Source organism: Rhinolophus sinicus, chromosome 8 (genome assembly GCF_057876585.1).
Source record: "Rhinolophus sinicus isolate RSI-liver-muscle chromosome 8, RSI-T2T, whole genome shotgun sequence".
Classification (NCBI taxonomy): domain Eukaryota; kingdom Metazoa; phylum Chordata; class Mammalia; order Chiroptera; family Rhinolophidae; genus Rhinolophus; species Rhinolophus sinicus.
The window spans coordinates 26,400,427-26,420,811 of NC_142508.1; the positions used below are offsets into that span (position 1 = coordinate 26,400,427).

Below are 20,385 nucleotides of genomic sequence, written 5' to 3' on the forward strand. Positions count from 1 at the left end.
CTATTGCCATTTTATTATTCATAATTTTGAATTTTTTTTTCCATCATGAAGTCCCTCTAACATTCCTTGTAATACTGGTTTGGTGGTGATGAGCTCCTTTAGCTTTAACTTGTCTGGAAAGCTCTGATCTGTCCTTCAATTTTAAATAATAGCTTTGCTGGGTAGAGTAATCTTGGTTATAGATACTTGCTTTACATCATGTTGAATATTTTGTGCCAATCCCCTCTGTCCTGCAAAGTTTCTGTTGAGAAATCAGCTGACAGTCTAATGGGAGCTCCCTTATAAGTTATTAGTTACCTTTTTCTTGCTTTTTAGGATTCTCTCTTTGTCTTTAACATTTGCCATTTTAATTATAATGTGTCTTGGTGTGGGCTTGTTTGGGTTCATCCTGTTAGGGACTCTCTGCACTTCCTGGACTTGTATCTATTTTCTTCACCAGGTTAGGAAAGTTTGAAGCCATTATTTCTTCCAGTGGGTTCTCAATCTCTTGCTTTTTCTCTTCTCCTTCTGGTATCCCTGTGATGCAAATGTTGTTACCATGGATGTTGTCCCAGTGGTCTCTTAAAGTATCCTCATTTTTTTGGTTCTTTATTCTTTTTGCTATTCCAAATGGGTGTTTTCTGTTACCTTGTCTTCTACCAAGTCGCTAATTTGATCCTCTGCTTCATCTAGTCTGCTGGTGATTCCTCCTACTGCAGTCTTCATTTTAGTTATTACATTCTTCACCTCTGACTTGTTCTTTTTTATGGTTTCTATGTCCTTTGTAATGCTTGCAATCACTTTATTGAAATCCTCTCTAAGTTCCCTGAGCATCCTTATAACCATTGTTTTGAACTCTGTATCTGTTAGATTGCTTACCTCCATTTTGTTTAGTTCTTTTACTGGCACTTCTTCCTGTTCTTTCATTTGTGACACATTTCTCTGTTGTCTCATTTTGGCTGCCACTCTGTGTTCATTTTTATGCATTAGGTAGATCTGTTACGTCTCCCAGTCTTGGCCGGGTGGCCTTATGTAGTAGGTGCTCTGTGGGGCCCTGGCAAGGTCTCCATGGTCACCTGTGCCAAGTGCTCCAGGAGTGTCCCTTGTGTAGGTTGTGTGTGTCCTCATGTTATAGTTGAGCCTTGATGTCTATTGGCACATCAGTGGGTGGGATTGACCCTCAGGCTGATTGGCTGTGGGGTTGGACCATGTCTACAGCTTATGGGCTACTGTGTGGGGGGCTTATTCCACTGAGTGGGATTCACCCCAGTGGATTCTGGTGCCTGTTGAGATCACCCTTTAGGTGTTCCACTTGTGGGGCTAATTGGACAGTGTTCTGCTGTGGTCTGAAGCCATCCTCTAAGAATGTTTGTTCGGGGGCATCTTGAGAGGGCCTCTGATATAGGCCCAGGTCATCCACAGCCTGTGACTGGCTGGGGGCTACGTCATAGGAGCTACAAAGTGATCTGCGGTTGCTTGCTGCTTGTGTTAAACCTGGAGGCATATAGGAGAAGCCAAGCTGTGAACTGAGGACATCGACCACCAGTCCCAGGCCTCAGTTAACTGCAAAATGCCAGCAAACCCTGAGGCCTGCTGCCACCTGCAGCTCACTTAAGGTTTAGCCACTGGTAGAGCCTCATGTGGTATGCAAGTTGGGTGAAGCAGGGCTTCAGGGAATCACTAGAGTGGGAAGAGTTGTGGTCACCAAGGTAAATGTAGACTTTGGGTTGGTGCCAGTGCTGAGCCTGGAACTACTCAGCAAAAGTCTCAGATTGTAATGAAAATGCCTCTGGTGTTTGGCAAAGTTGGATGGGGCAGGTTCCCAGTCAATCAGCAGAGTAAAGCTGTGAACTCACCAGACCAATTAGATTCAGATTTGGGTGTTGTGGGGGTGGGATCAACACAGGAAAGATGGTGCCCACCTGCCAGCTGCACAGGAGGAGGACCCTTCACAGGAAAAATAGTGACTGTCCTCCAGATTTTGCTTTGAAGTGACACACCTCAGTCTGCCCCCCATATGCCTCCTATACCCCGAGTCACCATCCCTCCGCTGGACCAGTGAGTCTCTGTGCGGGTTATTTAAGAAGACCTCTGGATTTCACACAGCCTTCTGTTCCAGCGGGATGGTTGGAATCTGTACTGTTTTTCACAGCCAGATATTATGGGGTTTCCTTTTCCCAGCACCAGTACTCCAGGCTGGGGAGCTTGGTGTGGGGCTGTGGTTCCTGACTCCTCTGTTGGGAACCTCCATGGCTGAGGTATCCCTCCTAATTCTCAACTGCCACACAGGCTTTGGTCCCATTCTGTGTCTCTGCCCCTCCTACCAGTCCTGACATGGCTTCTTCTTTATATCCTTGGTTATAAAACTTCTGTTCAGCTAGACTTCAGATGGTTCTCCAGGTTGATCATTCTATGATTTAGTTGTAATTTTAATGTGTTCATGGAAGGACACAAGCACAGTGTTTATCATCTCTGCCATCTTGGATCTCTTTAAACAGGAATCCACTCTTAATAAGTCTGACCAAGAGCAAATAGAGAATTTTGTATATGACATTACTTTTCATCACATTGTCCTTTGGATTCCATTCATTATGCTTCCTTTAGAATATCATTAAATTATTGAGATGTTTAATGTTCAGGAACAATCAGCAAACTTAATTTGGGTGCCCTAAGGGGTATGGAGCATGGTGAATGCATTTAAGGGTGAGTTTGTAATAGTGATTTTAACCTTGGGGATCTTGGTCCATTAGAGTGTGTGGAATTATTATAAGAGGCTCCATATCCATTATGTACACTAAGCATTTTGGTTTTCCACATCACAAGCTCCTACAGAAATGACAACCCTCTCCTGGTATTTTCTTATTTTTCGTATATTTACCTATTTGCTTCCTACTTAATATGTCGACATTTTATTTCTACTCATAAAACATTATCTTATTTTGTATTAGTTTTTATCTTATTTTTATAGGCTATTTGTAATTTGTCAAAATCACTTTGATGTTATTTTTATCACAGATGCTAACAAGATCATTGTAATTGGTGTCATTTGCAAGTTTAGAGTCCTCTTAACTTATTCATTCCAGTCCTTGACAAAATATAAATGTACAAGGACTGTGGCCTGGCTGTATATTAGATACCAGTCACACCTAAAATACACCCTTTTTTTGATGGCTACTTCCTAATCCTACCTGTTCTTACGTGAATACTGATCCTGATTTCCTATACTTAGCTTGCTAGTAGTGACGCTATGACAAGTCAAATTGAAAAATCTTACTTTTCTACGTATTACAGTAAATCCACCTCCTATCATGGTAGACGAGACAAAGAAACACATCTGGAAAAGGAGCTAACAGCCACTTCACTTGGCACAGACATCAATAATGAAATGAATGATGTCTGACCCCTTCTAAAAGCACTTAAATATGTTGCCTGTTTTTGTGTGTGTTTTTTTTCTTCTTTTTTTCCTGAGAGGAGATCTGAGATCTATAAGAGACCACCTCTGAGGTACAAAGAAACTTTTATGTTGTTGGAATTGTGGATTAATGGTCACCACCTCCCAGCTAGTAAAACCACAGAGCTCTGTGTACTTAACATCTAGAAGTAGTAAAGCCAAAAAGAAGAGGTTTTGGTTCTCAAAGCTGTTGTCTCCTTTATGTGTGGAAGGTTTTGTTTTTTTCTTCAGGGTTGTCTCTGGACCTAGTCATTCCTCTGATGCTTGGCATTGTCTAGGGGCACATGGGGGTTCCGACAAGGAGTCCTTTTATGTATTTCTTGGCAGGGGGCTTCTCCTGTGACCTAAGAGCCATCTCTTCGCCTTCACACCTCTGGCCCCAGGGGGCACTGCCCAGTAGCACAGTGCATCTCTTGGCATGCTGGGAATTTGCTTGGCTGCCCTGGCCCAAGATACTTAGGAGATGAGCCTTATCCTCTTGGCCCGGGATGCCATAGGCTGCTTCCTGGAAGGCTCAGGACACACATATTTGTGTCCTCCTCAAACTACAGGTTAAAACAGAAATCCTAATAAACGTATACACATATTAAACCATGCTTTCTCTTTACCTTAGTAAATAGAGTGGATGTTTTGGGGATTATTTATTAATTCCATTTTTTCTTACAAGATTTTAAATGTGGCTTTTATAGAGAAAAGGGGCAAAGAGAGAAAGGCAATAATGAATCCTACTGTCTTTGCGCTCACAGGAGACCTTCAGTTACTTAAAGAAGAATCTCAGATTCTTTCTGGCAGATTCAATTTGGCATCCATTTTCTGATGGCAAACTCAGTGTGGAACCCTGGGGTGGGCACTGGGCAGCTCTGAGGGACTCGGGGAGGACGTGGGAAGAGAGGCATGGGGAAAGAGAAGTAGAATGTTTAGAAGGCTTAGATGCGTGCTAAAATAGAAATAAAAACAAATTGTGGTGGAAGCCAAGAGAAAAGATGACCAATTCTGATGAGGGCAGTCCGGGAAGGCCTACAGGCCATGTGTGTGAGGCGGCCTGGGCGAGGGCCGTGGTTCTGTCAGTGCGGCTCTCGTGCAGCAGGACTCATGGCATACTCCTGTGGAGTAAATGCTTCCTAAACATTCATCGGATGGTCTCTCTGGGGAGCACATTATCTGAGAATGACTCTCATTCCTACCTTTATAAGTAGAGTAGTAGAGGGCCTTACTCAAAACAGTTTGGTGAACGGATGGTTATCAACTGTTTTAGACAAACCATTTCTTCCCACTAACAAGCCTGATGCTTAGGAACAAGCGAGGAAGCGCAATCTGCTGACCTGACCGTGACTGGTGCTGCAATCCAGTGACTGCAATACATTTCCTTGCCATATTTTGGTATGCCCATTTCCAGCTAGGTATTATTACTGCTAATAATATGGAAAAGGCTAACCGTGAGCCATGAGTCACAGGCCATTGTAATTGTTCTGCAGAAGATAAACGGTGCCTTGTAACATGTGCTGTTAAGTCTACTCCCTACTTCTGGTGTTTGTTTTTGAGAACAAGTACAGAATTACTAGGGAGGAAGTCTCAGAGAAACTACTTTCAGGACTGAATAGGCATTTCTCCCACTAGCATAAGACTAAGGTTTGTTCTCAATTGTTTCCTGTTTTCACAGCGCATTGCTGTAAGAGCACGAAAGTCTGGAGAAATCCAAAAAATCCAGGCAAACTGAGTGCCTTACATGAAGCTGTGGATGCAGAGCGCCTGTCAGGCCTGCGTTATTCTGTGACACCCACCCCTCCCAGCGTCCAGGCAGGATCAGCTACACCCCAGGCGCTGTGGCCGACCTGGGCAATCGGGATGCTCTAAGAGTCGGGCGATTCGACACAAGCCAGGACTGCAGCTTGTCTGGCGCTGAGAGCTGCTCCGCCTCTAATCACTGAGACCACACCCCCACCTTGAGCCCCACTTCCGGTCTTTGGGACTTGACCGTCCCTGTCTTGTTGGGAGCTCACCCAGCACGCACACTTCATGAGGTCTCAGGTTTTACCTTTGTCTTTAGTCGGTGTTCCCCTCTTCCCCAACCCACCTGCCAGGACGTAGCATCTGACTTAGAACTGCGGGCCTGTCACTCCCAAAACAGACGACTTCTGGATTTCCCCTTGCCAAGTGCCGCCCACCCGCCGTGGGAACAGTCAGGGTTTTCAGCGCTATGGAGACACCACTGTCTGCGTGGGTCATGGCCAGTTATTACAGAGAGGCACTGGAGCGCAGTGTGGAAGAACCATGGCCTTGAGGTCTCGCTGTCTGAGTTCAAACCCTGACTACCCCTCCTGTGTAATTCTGAGCGAACGTCTCAACCTGAGTTTCCTTATCTGCAGAATGAATGTGATTGTGGACCATCATAATAGCACCCTCCTCGAAGGGCCATTGGAAGAGTCAGTAATCTGTGCCTCGGAGCTGGCCTGGGGGAAGTGCTGGAGGAAGCAGCCCTCCCCTGCTTTGCTCCTGCCGGCACATTCAGCACCCCTTGCTTTGGCCCAGGGTGCTGAGATCAGGCCTTTCTATTAGTGCAGGCCATGTCTCATCGGGTCACTCCCTGGCCTAAAAACCGCTGTGTGAGTCGCTGGGACCTGCAAGGAGACAAATGCCTCGGCTGGGCATGAAGGACCCTGTCGATCTGGCTCCTGCTTGGGTCCCTGGCTCTGGCCACACTGTCCCGCCACTGCTGCTTAGAACATGCCAAGTGCCCTCAGGTCTTTGGGCCTCTACTGCTGGTTCCGTCTGCTGGGTCCCCTTTACTGCCTCTAGTGCCTGGGGAACACGTGTGGCTGTGGAGACTGCCGAGAATTCTCTGCTTTGTGCCCAGTTGTGACCTATCCTGTAGTTACATGATTTCACTCAGATTTGTTTACATGTGTGCAGGAGTAGTGAGTTACTACTCCGTCCGCTCCTGAGCCCCATCGCATCATCAGACACGCAGCGCAGTGCGACACAATGGCCGTGGGATCCTGGATCCAGCACGCGCAAAGCCCAGGCTCGCAGAGAGGGCAGCAGGATGGGGAGAAGCGGCCTTTTGTGTTCCTCTTTATCTTTGCTTCTTTTCCTCCCCATCTCCTACTTTCTTACTTCTTGGGTCCAGAAATCAGTATCTTTTCCAGTTAATCATTGTGAATGTGAGAAAACTTAATTGTGTTGGATACCTGCAACATACATGAGATGCAATCTCCAGAAGCAATTTATCTTTTTCTATAGAATCTATCAATGTCCATTTGTATTACAATATCCTTGTTGGGCTCAGGAAAGGTTTATATATTGAATGCACCATTAAAAAATGTTACTTTTAAGTTGCCATGAGATTAAACACATATATACATGATCTAAATGTATTATGCCTGGTTCTTAATTACCTAAACAGCTCACGATTGCTAAGAGGAAGCTTGGTTGTGTCTTTCGGATATATACTTCCCCTGCATGAAATAATAGCCAACAAGAGACATCTCCTCAATTTTGATAAAGAAAACAAGATGTATTTTATATCTGAAACATCAGCACGGTTCCCATAACAGGCAGGAAATATGTACTCTGCGCAGGTATAAATCTGTTGTACCAATTAATTCCTTTGGTACTTGCATAGTACATGGGTCATGCAGATTTCCTTTAAGACAAAATTAAAAACACTTCCCCCACCTGAAACAATGGTTCTGTGAAAGCATGCTATTTTGTGTTTCCTGAACTAATAGAAAAATAGTTTAAACCATTTTAAACACTTTAATCTTTGATTAAGTTGTTGACAAAATATGTGACGGAAGGAGATGAGCTTTATTAACCCTGTGTTGCAAGGAAAGAAGCTCAGGTCTGAGTGAGAGTAGATTGACAGTTAAAAGCTCCTCCTCCAAGTTATGGTGGAGTTTGATGGCTGCGTTGAAGGGCAGGAGAGAGCTGACCCTGGAGAGTGGAGATGAAAGAAAAGCAGGACATGTTTGGAATGTGGAAATTTTGATCATTGAATTAAAAAATATGCATTTCAGGTACAGGAATCAATGACAGGTCACTGCTAATCCATTTGTGACCATATAATTTTTCTTCCAAACTGGGACACTTGTAAGCATGAAAGGCGGAACTATTAATAGTTACTTAGGGACGGCCAGTATTAACTGGTCTGTATGGGACAACCCAGGACACATGACCACCCACTCCTAGGTCGCCATGAGGCTCTAAGCTTGTACTTAGCTCTGAGGCAAAGTGGCCTGGAATGATGGAAAACCAAGAGCAGATTGACCTGGGAACCCTCTATGGTGTTTCCAAACTCCCTGGTGTGGTTTACATTGGCCTGACTCTCAGAATTCTGGCGGGAAGAACATCTAGAACATCTAGAACTCACAGCGTGACTCATCTGTTATCTTAGGGTGGAACAACTGAGGGTGTGTGTCTCTAAGCTAACTTGGGCACAGTTACTTCTGAATGTGACTTCACAAATGTAATCATCAAGGGAGCTTTGAGAAACACAGATCCTAGGATCTATCCCTAGATATGCTAGTTTAGTACATGTGCAATGGGCCCAGGCATCTGTATTTTAAAAATTCCTCTGGTAATTCTGATGCCCAGCCAAATTTGAAAGCCCTCTGTATTTGTAGAGATGCTATAATGTTTTAAAAAGGCTGAAAATTTCAAATTTTCAATAGGAAGATTAGAAATTGAACACCAATATGGGAAGAGAGCATATTAGAGAACTGAAATATTGTCCATAATTTAATTAGAACTTTTTATAGAACCAAAATAGGGTACATTGGTTAAAAAAGTGTTTCTCATTTTGTCCCAAACTTATTTACTGGCTCAGAAACAATGAGAGGCAGTACAGATGCAGCATTTTTTGAATTAAGCCCTGAAAGTTATAGTGTTTCAACAGACAGTAGACTTTGGTAAAGGAATTTTAGGACAAGTTTTCGAAGGAACCTGCATGAAGAGAGGCAAGGAGGTAGCCATATAGTCTGTGTGGGTAGGACTCCTATCTTGTTCCTAATTGTAGCCCATGGCACATTAGAGTAGATACATAATAAACATTCTTGGAAAGGTGAATAGCTTTGGTGGAGGGTGCTATTATACGAGACTGACTCTCATTCTTTTCCTTATAGTTAGAGAAATTGAAGCATAGAAACATAAAATAACTTGCCCCAAATAGTCTTAAGGCTGGGGTTTATTAGCTTTTATTATCCAAGCAAGTTTGCACCTTGTTTGTAGGTCAGAGTCTCAGAGACTTCTGAGGAGGAGAAATCTATTGCCTTGACGTCTTTCTCCTCGGTGTCCAGTCCCACATGAATGAGACTAGACACCTTCTAGTTGAAAGAGCACGAACACATTAGGTCCTTAAGTGGAAACCTAAACTGATCTGACTACTATGTGCATGCCTTTTTCTCACTTAAAGAAAAAGAAAGGAAAAGAATTTTGTGCCTGCATATTTAAGAATCATTACATTCAAGTTTTAGAGAAAAAAGTTAAAAAGTTGAAAAAATATCTTTTTTTTATCTTGGCATAATACTCTTTCCACTCTATCAGGGTTTCTCTGGGCAACTATGTGTTAGGCATATTAGGGTTTGAGGTCTTCTTTTTTTTGGAACTTCTTTTAAAAGAAGTATAGTATGCAAATCTTTTTCTCCAGGGCCTCTGTGTCCAGTGAAAAAGATGATATATATATCATTTTTTCTCCTACATTCTGAACCATATATATATATGGTTCCGAATGTAGGAGAAAAAAGAGTGTGTTTCTTGGCATAAACCATCTTTGTATGAAAATAGCAGCTCTGCCCTTCCCCCACTACAAACCCAGCCAGTTGAATCATGAAAGAGCCCAGACCCCTCAAATCAGTGCCCTTCTAGGGACCAGCTCTCCATCAGCATTTCACTATAAAGAACTTCAGTTTGTTGAAACTAGAGCAAACTAAAAAGCAGTTCCACTTGGAATATGAAAGTGTCTGTTATTTTATGGACTCAAATGAGCAGTATGATGCATAAGCAGGTGGTTTCTGAAATCACTGGACTCTCCAGATGCTGCTAACCATTGCAGCTGTTCTTACTTTAAGCCCCTTAGAAAGTAGCCAACACTACTGTTAATTGGAAGAATTACCCACATCACAATTTTTTTTCACAATTTAAGGATATTTGGTGTGTCTCGTCTTAAATTTTAATAAATATGATATTTATTCAGTCAGAACCAAAGTTGAGCTACTTCTTCAAAGTCTTTTGACCCCAATTAGAAGGTGGAGAAGATAAAAATACTTTCTTTCAATATGCATTTAAAATATATATCATTGTTGGCTGAACTTGAAAGTGTATCCGATGCTTAAGAATGAATTATATCCCCCATTTTACTGTCGTTCTTTGCTCAGTAATATGGGAATAATTTCCCACCAAAGATCACCATAATGCTTTTTTACAAGCTGGGGATTCTGAATTCCATGAATGATCTCACGTGTAGTAGAATATTAATCACCATCTTGTGATGCTACCTCCTAAACAAACAAACAAACCTGACACCAGTTCCAACAGAACAGAGTATTACCATGGTGCTAAGTGCTTGAGAAAATCTGATCTCTTAAATCTCATGCTTTGATTATAGGTTACTAAATAAACACAAAGTTAAAAATCACTATTATATTGATATTAATCAGCAATCACTCTGGAATGCATTCCATTTGAAAGGGATCACAGAGTCCGTTGTTTTGAAACCCAAACAGATCTTATTACTATGTGCATGCCTCCTCTTGGCTGCTAAAAAAAAGTTCATGTATATTTAAGAATCATTGCATTCAAGTTTTTAAAAAGTTATGCATATTTTTATTTTCTAATAATATCTCCTCTCAGATGTCTTTATTTGTCTCAGAATTAACCTCAGAATCATCTCAACTTATCGCTCCCCTCATGACAATAGTCCACAAGAATCACATAACCTTGTCTATTTTTCCCTTGTGATACATTTCAAAATATCTGTTTTGGATGGTAACCATGTGAGAGTAGCTTGGTATAACCATTACGTTCTCTTCTAATTCTAAAATTCTGTCATTCTGTGCTATATGGTTTTATCCCCAATGCCAATATATACTGTTCTCATTGCATGTCTGGACCACCCTGAAATACATTGTACCTGTTCTCTGTGCATCTAGACTAGTTATGGTTTATTGCATCCTTTACCTTAACAGTCATCTTCCAAAATGCCCACCTTCATCATGCCATCCTCATGCTGAAGTCTTCCTGGCTTTTTACTGCTGACATGATAAAGTCCAAACTTATCTTGAATGCTGGATTCAGGACTGTACCATATGACCACGATGAGTCTTTTCATCTTTGTGACCTGCCACTCAGCCACATGAACTCTAATTCCAATCAAAACGGGATACTAAACCTTTCAGACTCAGGCCCTTAGTGAGACCTTCCCATTTCCATGGTTTGCTCATGTAGAATGAATGCCCTCTGTGCTTTTCTCAGCTATACGCATTCCATCTGTCTTTTACAACCCAACTCAGACTGCATCTCCTTTATACTCCTCTCCTTTAAACTCTCTAATGCTTTCTCCTTCTCCCACTTCAATGCCCTATCCATGGTAGGGTCTTCCTGACACTTACTGTATTTCGCCATGTATAATGTGCACTTTTTTGCCCAAATTTATGAGGGAAAAATAAAGATGCACATTATACCTAGGTAGTACTAATTCCATATATATAAAAATGTTTTTAATTCTTTTATTTACGCTTATGAGTTAAACATGTAACGCTAGAAATCAATAACGATATTTGTACGGAAAATAATACCCTGGAATACAATAATCAGTTTTGTTGAACTTACAACGAACTTGCAATGAAAAAGAGTTCTTGGTTTTCTATGATGCATAGATATAGTAAATTTGTTACCGGTACATAAAATTTCTTATACCTTGTACCTGTTCTTGTGTTTGGTAATTATCTGTTTCATAAAATTTCTTATACCATAATATGTTAAAACATAAATGCTAAAATTCCTTTATAATACAAAACAGTACCTAAATGTAAACAAATGAAAATTTGAATTAAAAAATTAAAATGAAAGATTATTTCCCTGTAAGTTTGGGCCAAAAACGTGGGTGTGCATTATACATGGCAAAATACGGTAATATCAACACTATTCACCTAAAAGAACTTGACTTAGGAATAATTGACAAATATAATTGTATATATTTGAAGTGTACAATGTGATCATTTGATATACATCTACATTGTAGAATGACTACCAAGACCAAGATAATTAATGCAATTTACTTTTTGAAAACCTTTTTATTATGCAATATTTAATATTACTTTTGATTTATCTTAGAATTTATTTGGTCTACATCCAAAATGATGATAAGAGGGCTTAAAATAGAGACTACAGAAAACAGCATGCCGATTGTAAAAGAAAAAAGAAAGTGAAAATTCTAAACTATATGTGGGAGAGAATAAGTAACATAAATTAATGAAACTTAAAATCTATTAATAGTTTTGTTTCCTGGAAGTCAAAGTCAAAAAGAACCTATTAGTTACCATTTGGCAATGACTTACTATTGTGATATTGTATGTGTGTAGATTTAAAACTGTTTATCTATATGTATCTTGTCTCATTAACTCTAATCTTTGTGATTGCTAGGACTTATTTTAGGAATTACCATTTGTAGTATGCAGCACAGTGTTTAGTTTAGAATATGATAAGACTTAAATAGATGAATTGATTGGTGGCCAATGTGTTATCAGAATCATAGATTTGAAGCCATTTTACTTATCTAGAAATTCCAAATAATTACATAATAAACATATGAATGAAAATAAGACAGAACTCTTGGAAGGAAAATGAAGGGTCTGAAGTTGGGATCAGTTTAATTAGAGGAAATTTTAAAAAGCATTCGTAGCCTACTCTTTTGGGATAAATGTCTACACAGGTATCTCATAATATGGTGCAGAAACCTTTAGTAAGGTAAGAAACTAATTTAATGGAACAAATGGTATAAACTAATTCATGTCACTATCACCAGAGGAATAGGTGATGATACTCCACTTTCTTGAAATATAAATTCATGACATACCTAGCTTCTGGGTTTTCTTTCCTTCCCTAAACAGCTGTTTTATGGACTGAGAGGATCCTATGTTCCTCACACTGTACATCAGCGTTTAATGTCTTCTCCATCTAGAGTTATTTTTCTAAGTTTGGTACAGGAACCTTTTCAAATTCAGGAAACACTCTAGACTGGTGCTGTCCAGTAGCCATTTCCGTGAAGACAGAAAAGTTCTATGACTGTGCTGTCCAATAGACAAGCCACCAGTCTTGTGCTGAGAACTCCAAATGTGGCCAGTGTGACTGAGGAATTGGATTTTAGATTTTATTTAACGTAAATTACTTTAAATTTAAATTTAAATAGTCACAGTGGATAATGACTACAGAAGCAGACAGAGCCACTTTACAGAGCTGTTGGTCTTTAGGACAGATATTTCCTTCCCTGATTTGGTACCTTTAATAGTAGATTCTTTATTATCACATGAAGTTTTAAGCTGCCATACATTAGCAGCGAAACTCTGGATGTCTTTATGTCATCAAAATATTTTTTTTTCTTTTCTGTCATGGTAACATGGAGAGGTATATCCTTGTTTCTGTCATTATGTTTGTGCTTGGACTCAAAGAAAAAAATTATAAGCTAAGAGACTCCAAAGGGTGTGACCCCCCTTTCCAGCCCTCCTGGCAGAGGGCACCCTTTGGGTTTCTCCGCAGGGCATTCTGAGTCCTCTTTAGGTGAGGCATCTGAGTAAGCGGGCCTACCAAATTCTTCTCAAGGTCCACTTTTCTGACTGTTGTTTGGTCACATGTCTGTGAGCAGGTGGGCGGGGTTTGCTCTCTCTAGGCCAGCAGGAGCATGCTCTAACTCTTCCTCTGAATTTCTTTAATATGAGGATCCGCACCCTTGCTCTTTGAAATGCCATTTGGTAAACTGCTGTTTCCTCTGAGGCTGTTATGCCTTTTTTCCATCTGCATTGAAGTCTCTTTTCCCAGCGGGCCTTTCTTCCTCAGCTTAGTCATGCTGTGTGTGGAGACCCACAGCCACGCTGCTGGCCTCTCTGACTCACTCGAGCTTTGCTTGCTCCAGGAACCTCACTCGCCCTGCCATGGGACAACAGGGAGGCTCCGTGCAGCCAGCCCTTTCTGAAATCTGCCTCTTTTCCTGGCTTCTCTCCTTGTGTCCAAAGCCACATGAGAAGGGGGAAAAAGCAAAAATGCCCTTACCCCTTTTAAGGTAATGTTTTCAGTAAATAGCTTTTAGCAATTCTAATTTTCCGTTTATAAGGTACTTCTGTTATTGCTGCTGCTTTTAAATATTCCATAATCTGGCTATTAGAAAAACTTGCTAACACTCCAGCTTCCCTTTTTCCTCCACCGGAGAGCCAAGAGAGTCAATTCTGACAGTTACAGAGAGTCATTTTCCTTCCAGTTACAGATTAAATTGTTCCCCTTTTTGAAATATATTATTCATAAATGTGAACAGTCTCTGCCCTGTTGCTCCTTCCATCTGCAGGTAGGAGGGCTGGTGGGTGGGAATTGCTCACGTACCCCATTGGCTACTCTGGGATGGTACAGAACTGGGTCTTTGCACTCCATCTTCCAGCTGAGGACTTCCCTGGGCCCTCCTGGCCTCTCAAAGCAAACCCTCTGCCAAGGATGGCTCAGGCCCATGACTTCACAGTCCAGATGGGTTCAGACAATAAATTCCTCTGACTTGATTTGCTGAAAGGGTCAAAGTTGAATAACATAATGAAATAGAAAACTGACCCCCAAGTCAGATCTAAGTTTGGCCAATAACCTGTTTAATTAACCTGTTTTGAATCTCACAAGCACATCGTGAAAATATAGAAAGGAACTCCAACCTGAGTGTCCCATTAACTCAGGGAAGGCTGACCCAGGCAGTCACTAAAGAAGCAACTTTCCACACCTACCTAGAGGTGCCTATGGGAGAAACCAAGAGGTGCATGTTACTTTTGATTTTGTAAATTTGCTAACTGTGCACAGTGCCATCTTTTTCCACTTAAAATAGCATAGATGTAGATGTAGATATATACGTGTATGTGGATTTGTGTAACCTGTCTTTAGTTGGAAGCACTTCTACCCACTTTATTATTTGAAAGAAATCACTTCAGGTTACTTAATTTTAGCTGAGGGAATTTGCCCACTCCGTGTTCTGGCTTTCACCTTTGGCACAAGACCTTACAAAATGACCTTACTGCTTTAATTCTGTGTGCAGTGGGCACACCCTTCACTGGACTTTCAACCTGGGAACGGAGAAAGGGTGACCTGTAGTGTAACCATCTCACCCTTCCAAGGAGTGCAAGTCTGTTGCTGAGATCAGGGGTTCATTTGCCAGGAGAAGAGTGCAGTTGTATGAAAGCCTACAAAACTCAAGTTCACTAAATTCCAGCTGAACTAACCAGCAGGAGGGGGGAGGGGAGATGAGCTATTTCTGACGACCGCTGGAGCTCCCACACATGGAGCCCAGGAGACGGTGTGTGTGTGTGTGTGTGTGTGTGTGTGTGTGTGTGTGTGTGTGTGTCAAAGGTGGAGAAGCAAGCACAGGCTGCTTGCCAAAGCAGAGCTGCTCTGGCCCTGACAGCGTCCCCTTGGGGCACATCCCTTCCTCGCTGGCCGCGTCACCTTACCTTGACCACGTCGTCGTTGAGATGCTTGGGGTCGCGGTTGACCAGGTCGATCTCCTTGGTGTGCGCGTCGTACACTTGCTTTTCGTTCATTTCGTCTGCCATGGTCTTGTTGTTGGGCTTGTAGATGTTGCCCTGTTCCCGGATGGGGACAGTGTAGAGATGTCCCTGCAGAGGGCGGACGGCCAGGAGAGGGAGAGTGGCACCGGCGGTGGGAAGAAATGTTCAAAAAGAAAAACAAGCGATCAGAAGTCAGCCTGGAGGAGGAACAAGCCCCAAGGCTCAAAATCTAACGAAACACTTCTACCAGTGGCTCCGCGCGCAGCCAGCCCCTTGGCGCCGCAGCTTTTTAAGAGGATCGGGGAGAGGACACCACACCCCTTCGTACCAGGCAGGGAGCGCCTGCCTCCCCCGCCCGCCGCCAGGGGTCAGGGCAAATCCCGCCGCGCAGTCCACCCTGGCCCCCGCCTAGCGCACGCCCAGCCACTGTACCCTGCAGAGACCCCGGCAGCTGGGGTGTGGGGGACGGGACCCACCTCTGACTTCTTTCCAGCCCCTCTCCCTCACTCCGAGTGCTTCACCTGCTCCATTTTCCGGTCCCTGGACCCCATTCCCCCCCTCTCCATAATCTTTCCAGCTTCATCCTTAAGATTCAACTTGAACTCCCTGAACCATGGAGTATCCCCATTTCGTTGCTTCCTGCCGCGTCTCCCAGCACCTGCCCGCACTACCCACCCTCCCTGTGCCCTTTGTCCTTCCACAGCTCCTCCAACCCCCGTGGTGCTTACAGGCCGCATGCCCCGTCTCTGGGCGTACCCAAGTGTCAGATCCCAAAACCTCCCTGGAACGATTATCTCACCTGCACTACTTCCCCGACCCACCCTCAGGTCACTCCCAGGCTGCCGACCGGTGGCTAAACGGCGGCTGCGTTTTAGGATAACGAGGTCTCTACTCCCGGCGGGAGGGAGGTTGGAAGGGGTGGTGGTAGTTGGGGGAAGGGAAGTGCGTCCCTCTCCAAACACCCCTGCCAGGCGCAGAGTTGCGGGAAGAGTTCTTGAGGTGGCCTAAGAGCTTTGGAAAGTGCAAACACCGCGCACGCCGTCGCGGGGCCAGGCGGTCCAGGCGCCTGGCGGGGAGTCGCTGGGACAGTCCTCAGGACTGCGGGTGAATGACCTCCCACCCGGATTCAGCTCTCCGCCGCCCAGCAGGCACGGGCCGGACCGTGGGGGTCCTGCAGTAAGGCAGCACATGGGACCCCACCCAGAAACGCATCCTGGGTCAGGGAAATCCAACTTCAGGATCCCGAATCCCCTTTTCCCTCTAGCTTAGCTCCCCCTGACCCCTCATCCCGAGCCCGTTCCCAGTAGGAAAACAGAACATTCCCGCCTCCTCTTCACCTCCCCGCCCAGGCCCATTCCTCAGCAGTGCCAGCGCGAGAGGAGTGCCCCGAAGTCGAGAGAGGGCTGGGGCGAGGAAAGCAGCCGGGGTATTTGGAGTGGGCGATAGCAGAAGCAGGCACTCTTGGCGTGCCCGGCCCGGCGCGCACCCACCCGAGCCTACCTCGGAGTCTACGTATTTGCCCCCAGACATGCTGGCCCGTAGCTGGATGAAGGCTCTGAGCAGATTTCCCTGTGCTGTGATTTAAGGAAACTGAGAAAGGAAGATCTTGTATTGTATGGGGGGAAAAAAAAAGGCGCTGGCGGGGGCGGTGGCTGGGAGGGAGCCTCCTGGCCGCGGGCCAAGGGTTTGTTCGGCTGGGGGTTGGCTGGGACGTGCGCAGCGCCGGGTCTGGGCACATCCCAGAGGTTCTGGCAGCAGAGGGCGAGAATCGCCCGCCGGGGCCACAGAGCAGTGAGAAAGCGTTTCACTCTCGCTGGGCTGCTTGGGCGGGTATTGTAAACCCAGGGCAACATTTTCCTAGCTAGGAGCCGCTGAGAGGAGTCCTGGGGAGAGCGAGTCTTTTCTCAGTGCATCATCCCACCAGGGGTGGCGAGTGGAGAGAGCCCAGAATAGGCACCCGAGCTTCAACAAGAATCCTGCGCGGTTCTAAGCCGTGTCTTCCTATCGCCCTAAGCCATGTCTGTTCATCGCTGCCTCAGACACAACTATTACCCCGTTTCACAGAGGAAGGGATGAAAAATGGCTCGGAACCTTTAGGTGCATTTCACATCTAAACACTAGGAAGGAATCTGTGTGGGTGCGCTGTGGGGTGTGCTTTCGGTGACACTGGTTTACATTTAGTCGTTGTGGATGGAAACTTGGAGGAAGCAGGCATGGCATGCAGAATTGAAAGTTTCCCAGCGCCTTCTGAAACGCTCCCAAACGATTTGAAATAAGAAATAAAAATATTAAACTTTTCTATAATTTTATTACTGATCTTTTCTGGAACAAAGGAAATTCATGCCAAAAGGTCAGGCCATCGTTACAAAACAGGTGAAATATTTTCAATTGTAGGAATATTTCATTGGAGCTTCAGGTTTACTAGAGATGATTTTTTTAAAAAAAAATATGCTTGGTTGTGAGCTGAGGGAGAGTTAACTTTTCTACTAATTGATTAGAATTTTAAAAATTGTTAGTAATTAAAATATTTTATCTATTCCTGAATTGGGGGCTTCTTTCTTTACCTTATTATAAAGTAGCACAAGATGAATTAAACAAGAATCAGTCACTTTTACTTTGGGATTATAGTAAATCAGGAAATTCATTATCCAAAAGTGGAAAGGATTTTTTTTACTTAAGTTTCCATATACCATAAAAAGTCAAATTATGAGTTAAAATAAAAAACCTGGGCATATACCTAAAGGGACACATGTTACATTTAAAATACTGGCAGCCTAGAAAAGGGAATGTGGGAGGGCACAAAAGGAGGAGGAAAAGGAGAAAGAGAGGATGGAACCCCTAGAGTTAATTATCTAGTTATAGAGATGACATGAATGTATAAGAACTACAAAAGACAGCCTCTTATTTATAGCAAAAAGGCAACACATTTTAAGAAAAGAATCAGTTTCATCTATGTAGCTGGGAGCAGGTCACAAATGTTGGCATGAATTTAATTATGCTGGCTAATCATCATGAGAATACTAAAGATTTTCCAAAGTTGGTCTTTCTTCATTTTATTTCTGCCAAATTGTATTTCTAAATTCTTTGAACAAATTGTGTGTTAACAAACATGATATGCTAGAAAAGGGTGGTGTCAGGGTCCATGTGTTGTGTAGTGCCCAGTCTACCTCTAATGATTGCTAGGAGATTGCTGTTCATCTAACTCTTCCTTCATAAATGCTGGCTGCAAAGCAGTTGGGGTTATGTTCTATGGAAAAATGTGGAAACCGTTTCCCATCTATTGTTATTCAGTCTTCAGCTGCGATGAGTAATCTTGACTGTGAAAAAAGTCAACAGGAACAGGGAGAAAGCATGTCCTGCATTCCAGCAAGAAATGGACTTTCTGGGGAGGCCTGTGAGTGAATGCTTAACTAGTACTCAAAGGAGGGCCTTCTTGGCCTCTTGGCCAGCCTTCTTGGCCAAGTCCAAGGCCAAGTGGAATCAACAGCAGCACACAGGATCATAATGATCAGTGAAGCGTTGTCAATGCCAAAATGAATTCTTAATGAGAGGAAAACCCACAGATCTTCATTAACCTGCCTCAACAAGAAGCTGGCACCAGGGAGAAACAGATCTTAGTCTGGTTATAATAGCTGAGAATTGGTTCACACTTTATGAGAAATTTAAAACAAAATGAAGCATTATTAGCATAGTACAAGCATTGAAATGAATAGGTGATGTAAAGAAGAACAAATATTTTTTCTTTGATACCCACACAGATAACTTTAGGCTTGGAGGCAAGTTAATAACTTTCTCCAAATCATTTACTAAAAAATGGCTACATGGCAATGCATTTGCCCTCTTTTTTTTTTTTAGAACCAGGGTTAAAGGTCAACTCGTATATTATGTGTTACTAAAAATACAGAGCTAAAGGGGACACATCCAAACGAGCCATCTTAGAGATGAGAAAACTGAAGTTTAAATACACAAAAATGATTTGTTCTTACAGAGTTTTGTGGGGCAATGCAACATTGCAGGTTGGTAGATAACTGTAGCACCTGTTAATTTAGGGGACATGGACTCCTAAGTGGTCTGGGGAGGGCCTGCTCAGGGCAAGATGATGATCTTAGCTGCCTTTTGTGTTCTCCCTCTCCTCTCAAGACCCCCTTACTCCATGGCACAGCTTTCTCTCTCCCTTCCCACCACCGTTCCCAGGTCCTCTTCCCAGGTCCTCTTCGTACTCTCAGGTGGCGCATCTAATTCCCACTTTAGGATTAGGAATCTAAGGTGTGATCACTTATAATGATAATCAAGGTTTTAAGAAGCAGGCATCTTTCCAACATTTTCCAATATTCAGAAGCTGAGGCTGCTCAAATGTGCCTTTGTTGATGAGTTCAGAAGAAGGAGTATAGCTTGGATTATAAGTAGAATTATCACTAGGTATGATATAAAAAAATTAATAACCAATATGGCAGAACCATCTAGCAGTCATTCCATACTTGGGTCCCCACACTGGAGCTGTGCCTCCAGTCTTGCTTGGCTGGTTGCTAGCTCATTGGGAGGGTGGGGGCCCTTAGAAGAAGGGTGACAGGGGAGGGGGTTCAGAGAGTGACTATTTACATGCAAGTACACAAATGTCAATAATTTTACAATCTGTGTTCAGCTGAATATTTACCCTGATTGTCACCATCACCACCTCTCACACCTTCCCCTATTCACCTCCATTCACTGAATTCCATTCAGGCCTTCTTCCCATACCGGCCATACTTCTTCCATATTTTCCATTTTACGAGGTGTGATCAAAAGATATGGTGAATGTTTAAATTATAAAAAATTTATTACAGTAAAAGACACACTGCCATTAATCCCCCTCACTTTGAACACATTTATCCTGTCGTTCTTGCCACTTTCTGAAGCAGCTCTGGAAGTCCTGTTTTGTGAATGTCGTTAGTTGCACTCTCGTGGCTGCCTCGATGTCCTGAATCATTGTGACTGGGGAAGAGCCAGAGTCACATGGTGCCAGATCCAGTGAGTAAGGAGGATAAGGACACATTGTAATGTTTTTATTTGACAGAAATTGCCGTACCAGAAGCGATATGTGACATGGAGTATTGTCATGATGGAAACTGCCCATTTCTCAGGTCATTTTCTACACACATTGTTTTTTAAAGGCTCTAATAAGATGATCTTCATGGTCACTGCAGCATCACCATGAAATAATTTTAACACTCCTGT

The 20,385-nt window shown here is 43.2% G+C and overlaps 1 protein-coding gene across 3 annotated transcripts in view; it reads right to left on the reverse strand.

Moving 5' to 3' along the window:
- CAV1 (caveolin 1) overlaps positions 1 to 16,828 on the reverse strand; it is a 36,966-nt gene extending 20,138 nt beyond the window's left edge. Inside the window, exons 1-2 of one of the 3 annotated variants that reach the window (XM_019743219.3) lie at positions 16,672 to 16,828; positions 15,115 to 15,279 (exon numbers count right to left, since the gene is read on the reverse strand). In XM_019743219.3, coding sequence (XP_019598778.1) covers positions 15,115 to 15,279; positions 16,672 to 16,701 — 195 coding nt within the window. In that variant the 5' untranslated portion in view covers positions 16,702 to 16,828. Of the gene's footprint in view, positions 1 to 15,114; positions 15,280 to 15,647; positions 15,833 to 15,970; positions 16,269 to 16,671 lie in introns of those variants that run through there. The other 2 variants (XM_019743220.3, XM_019743221.3) reach the window with 2 other exon arrangements.
- Positions 16,829 to 20,385: the final 3,557 nt, after the last annotated feature.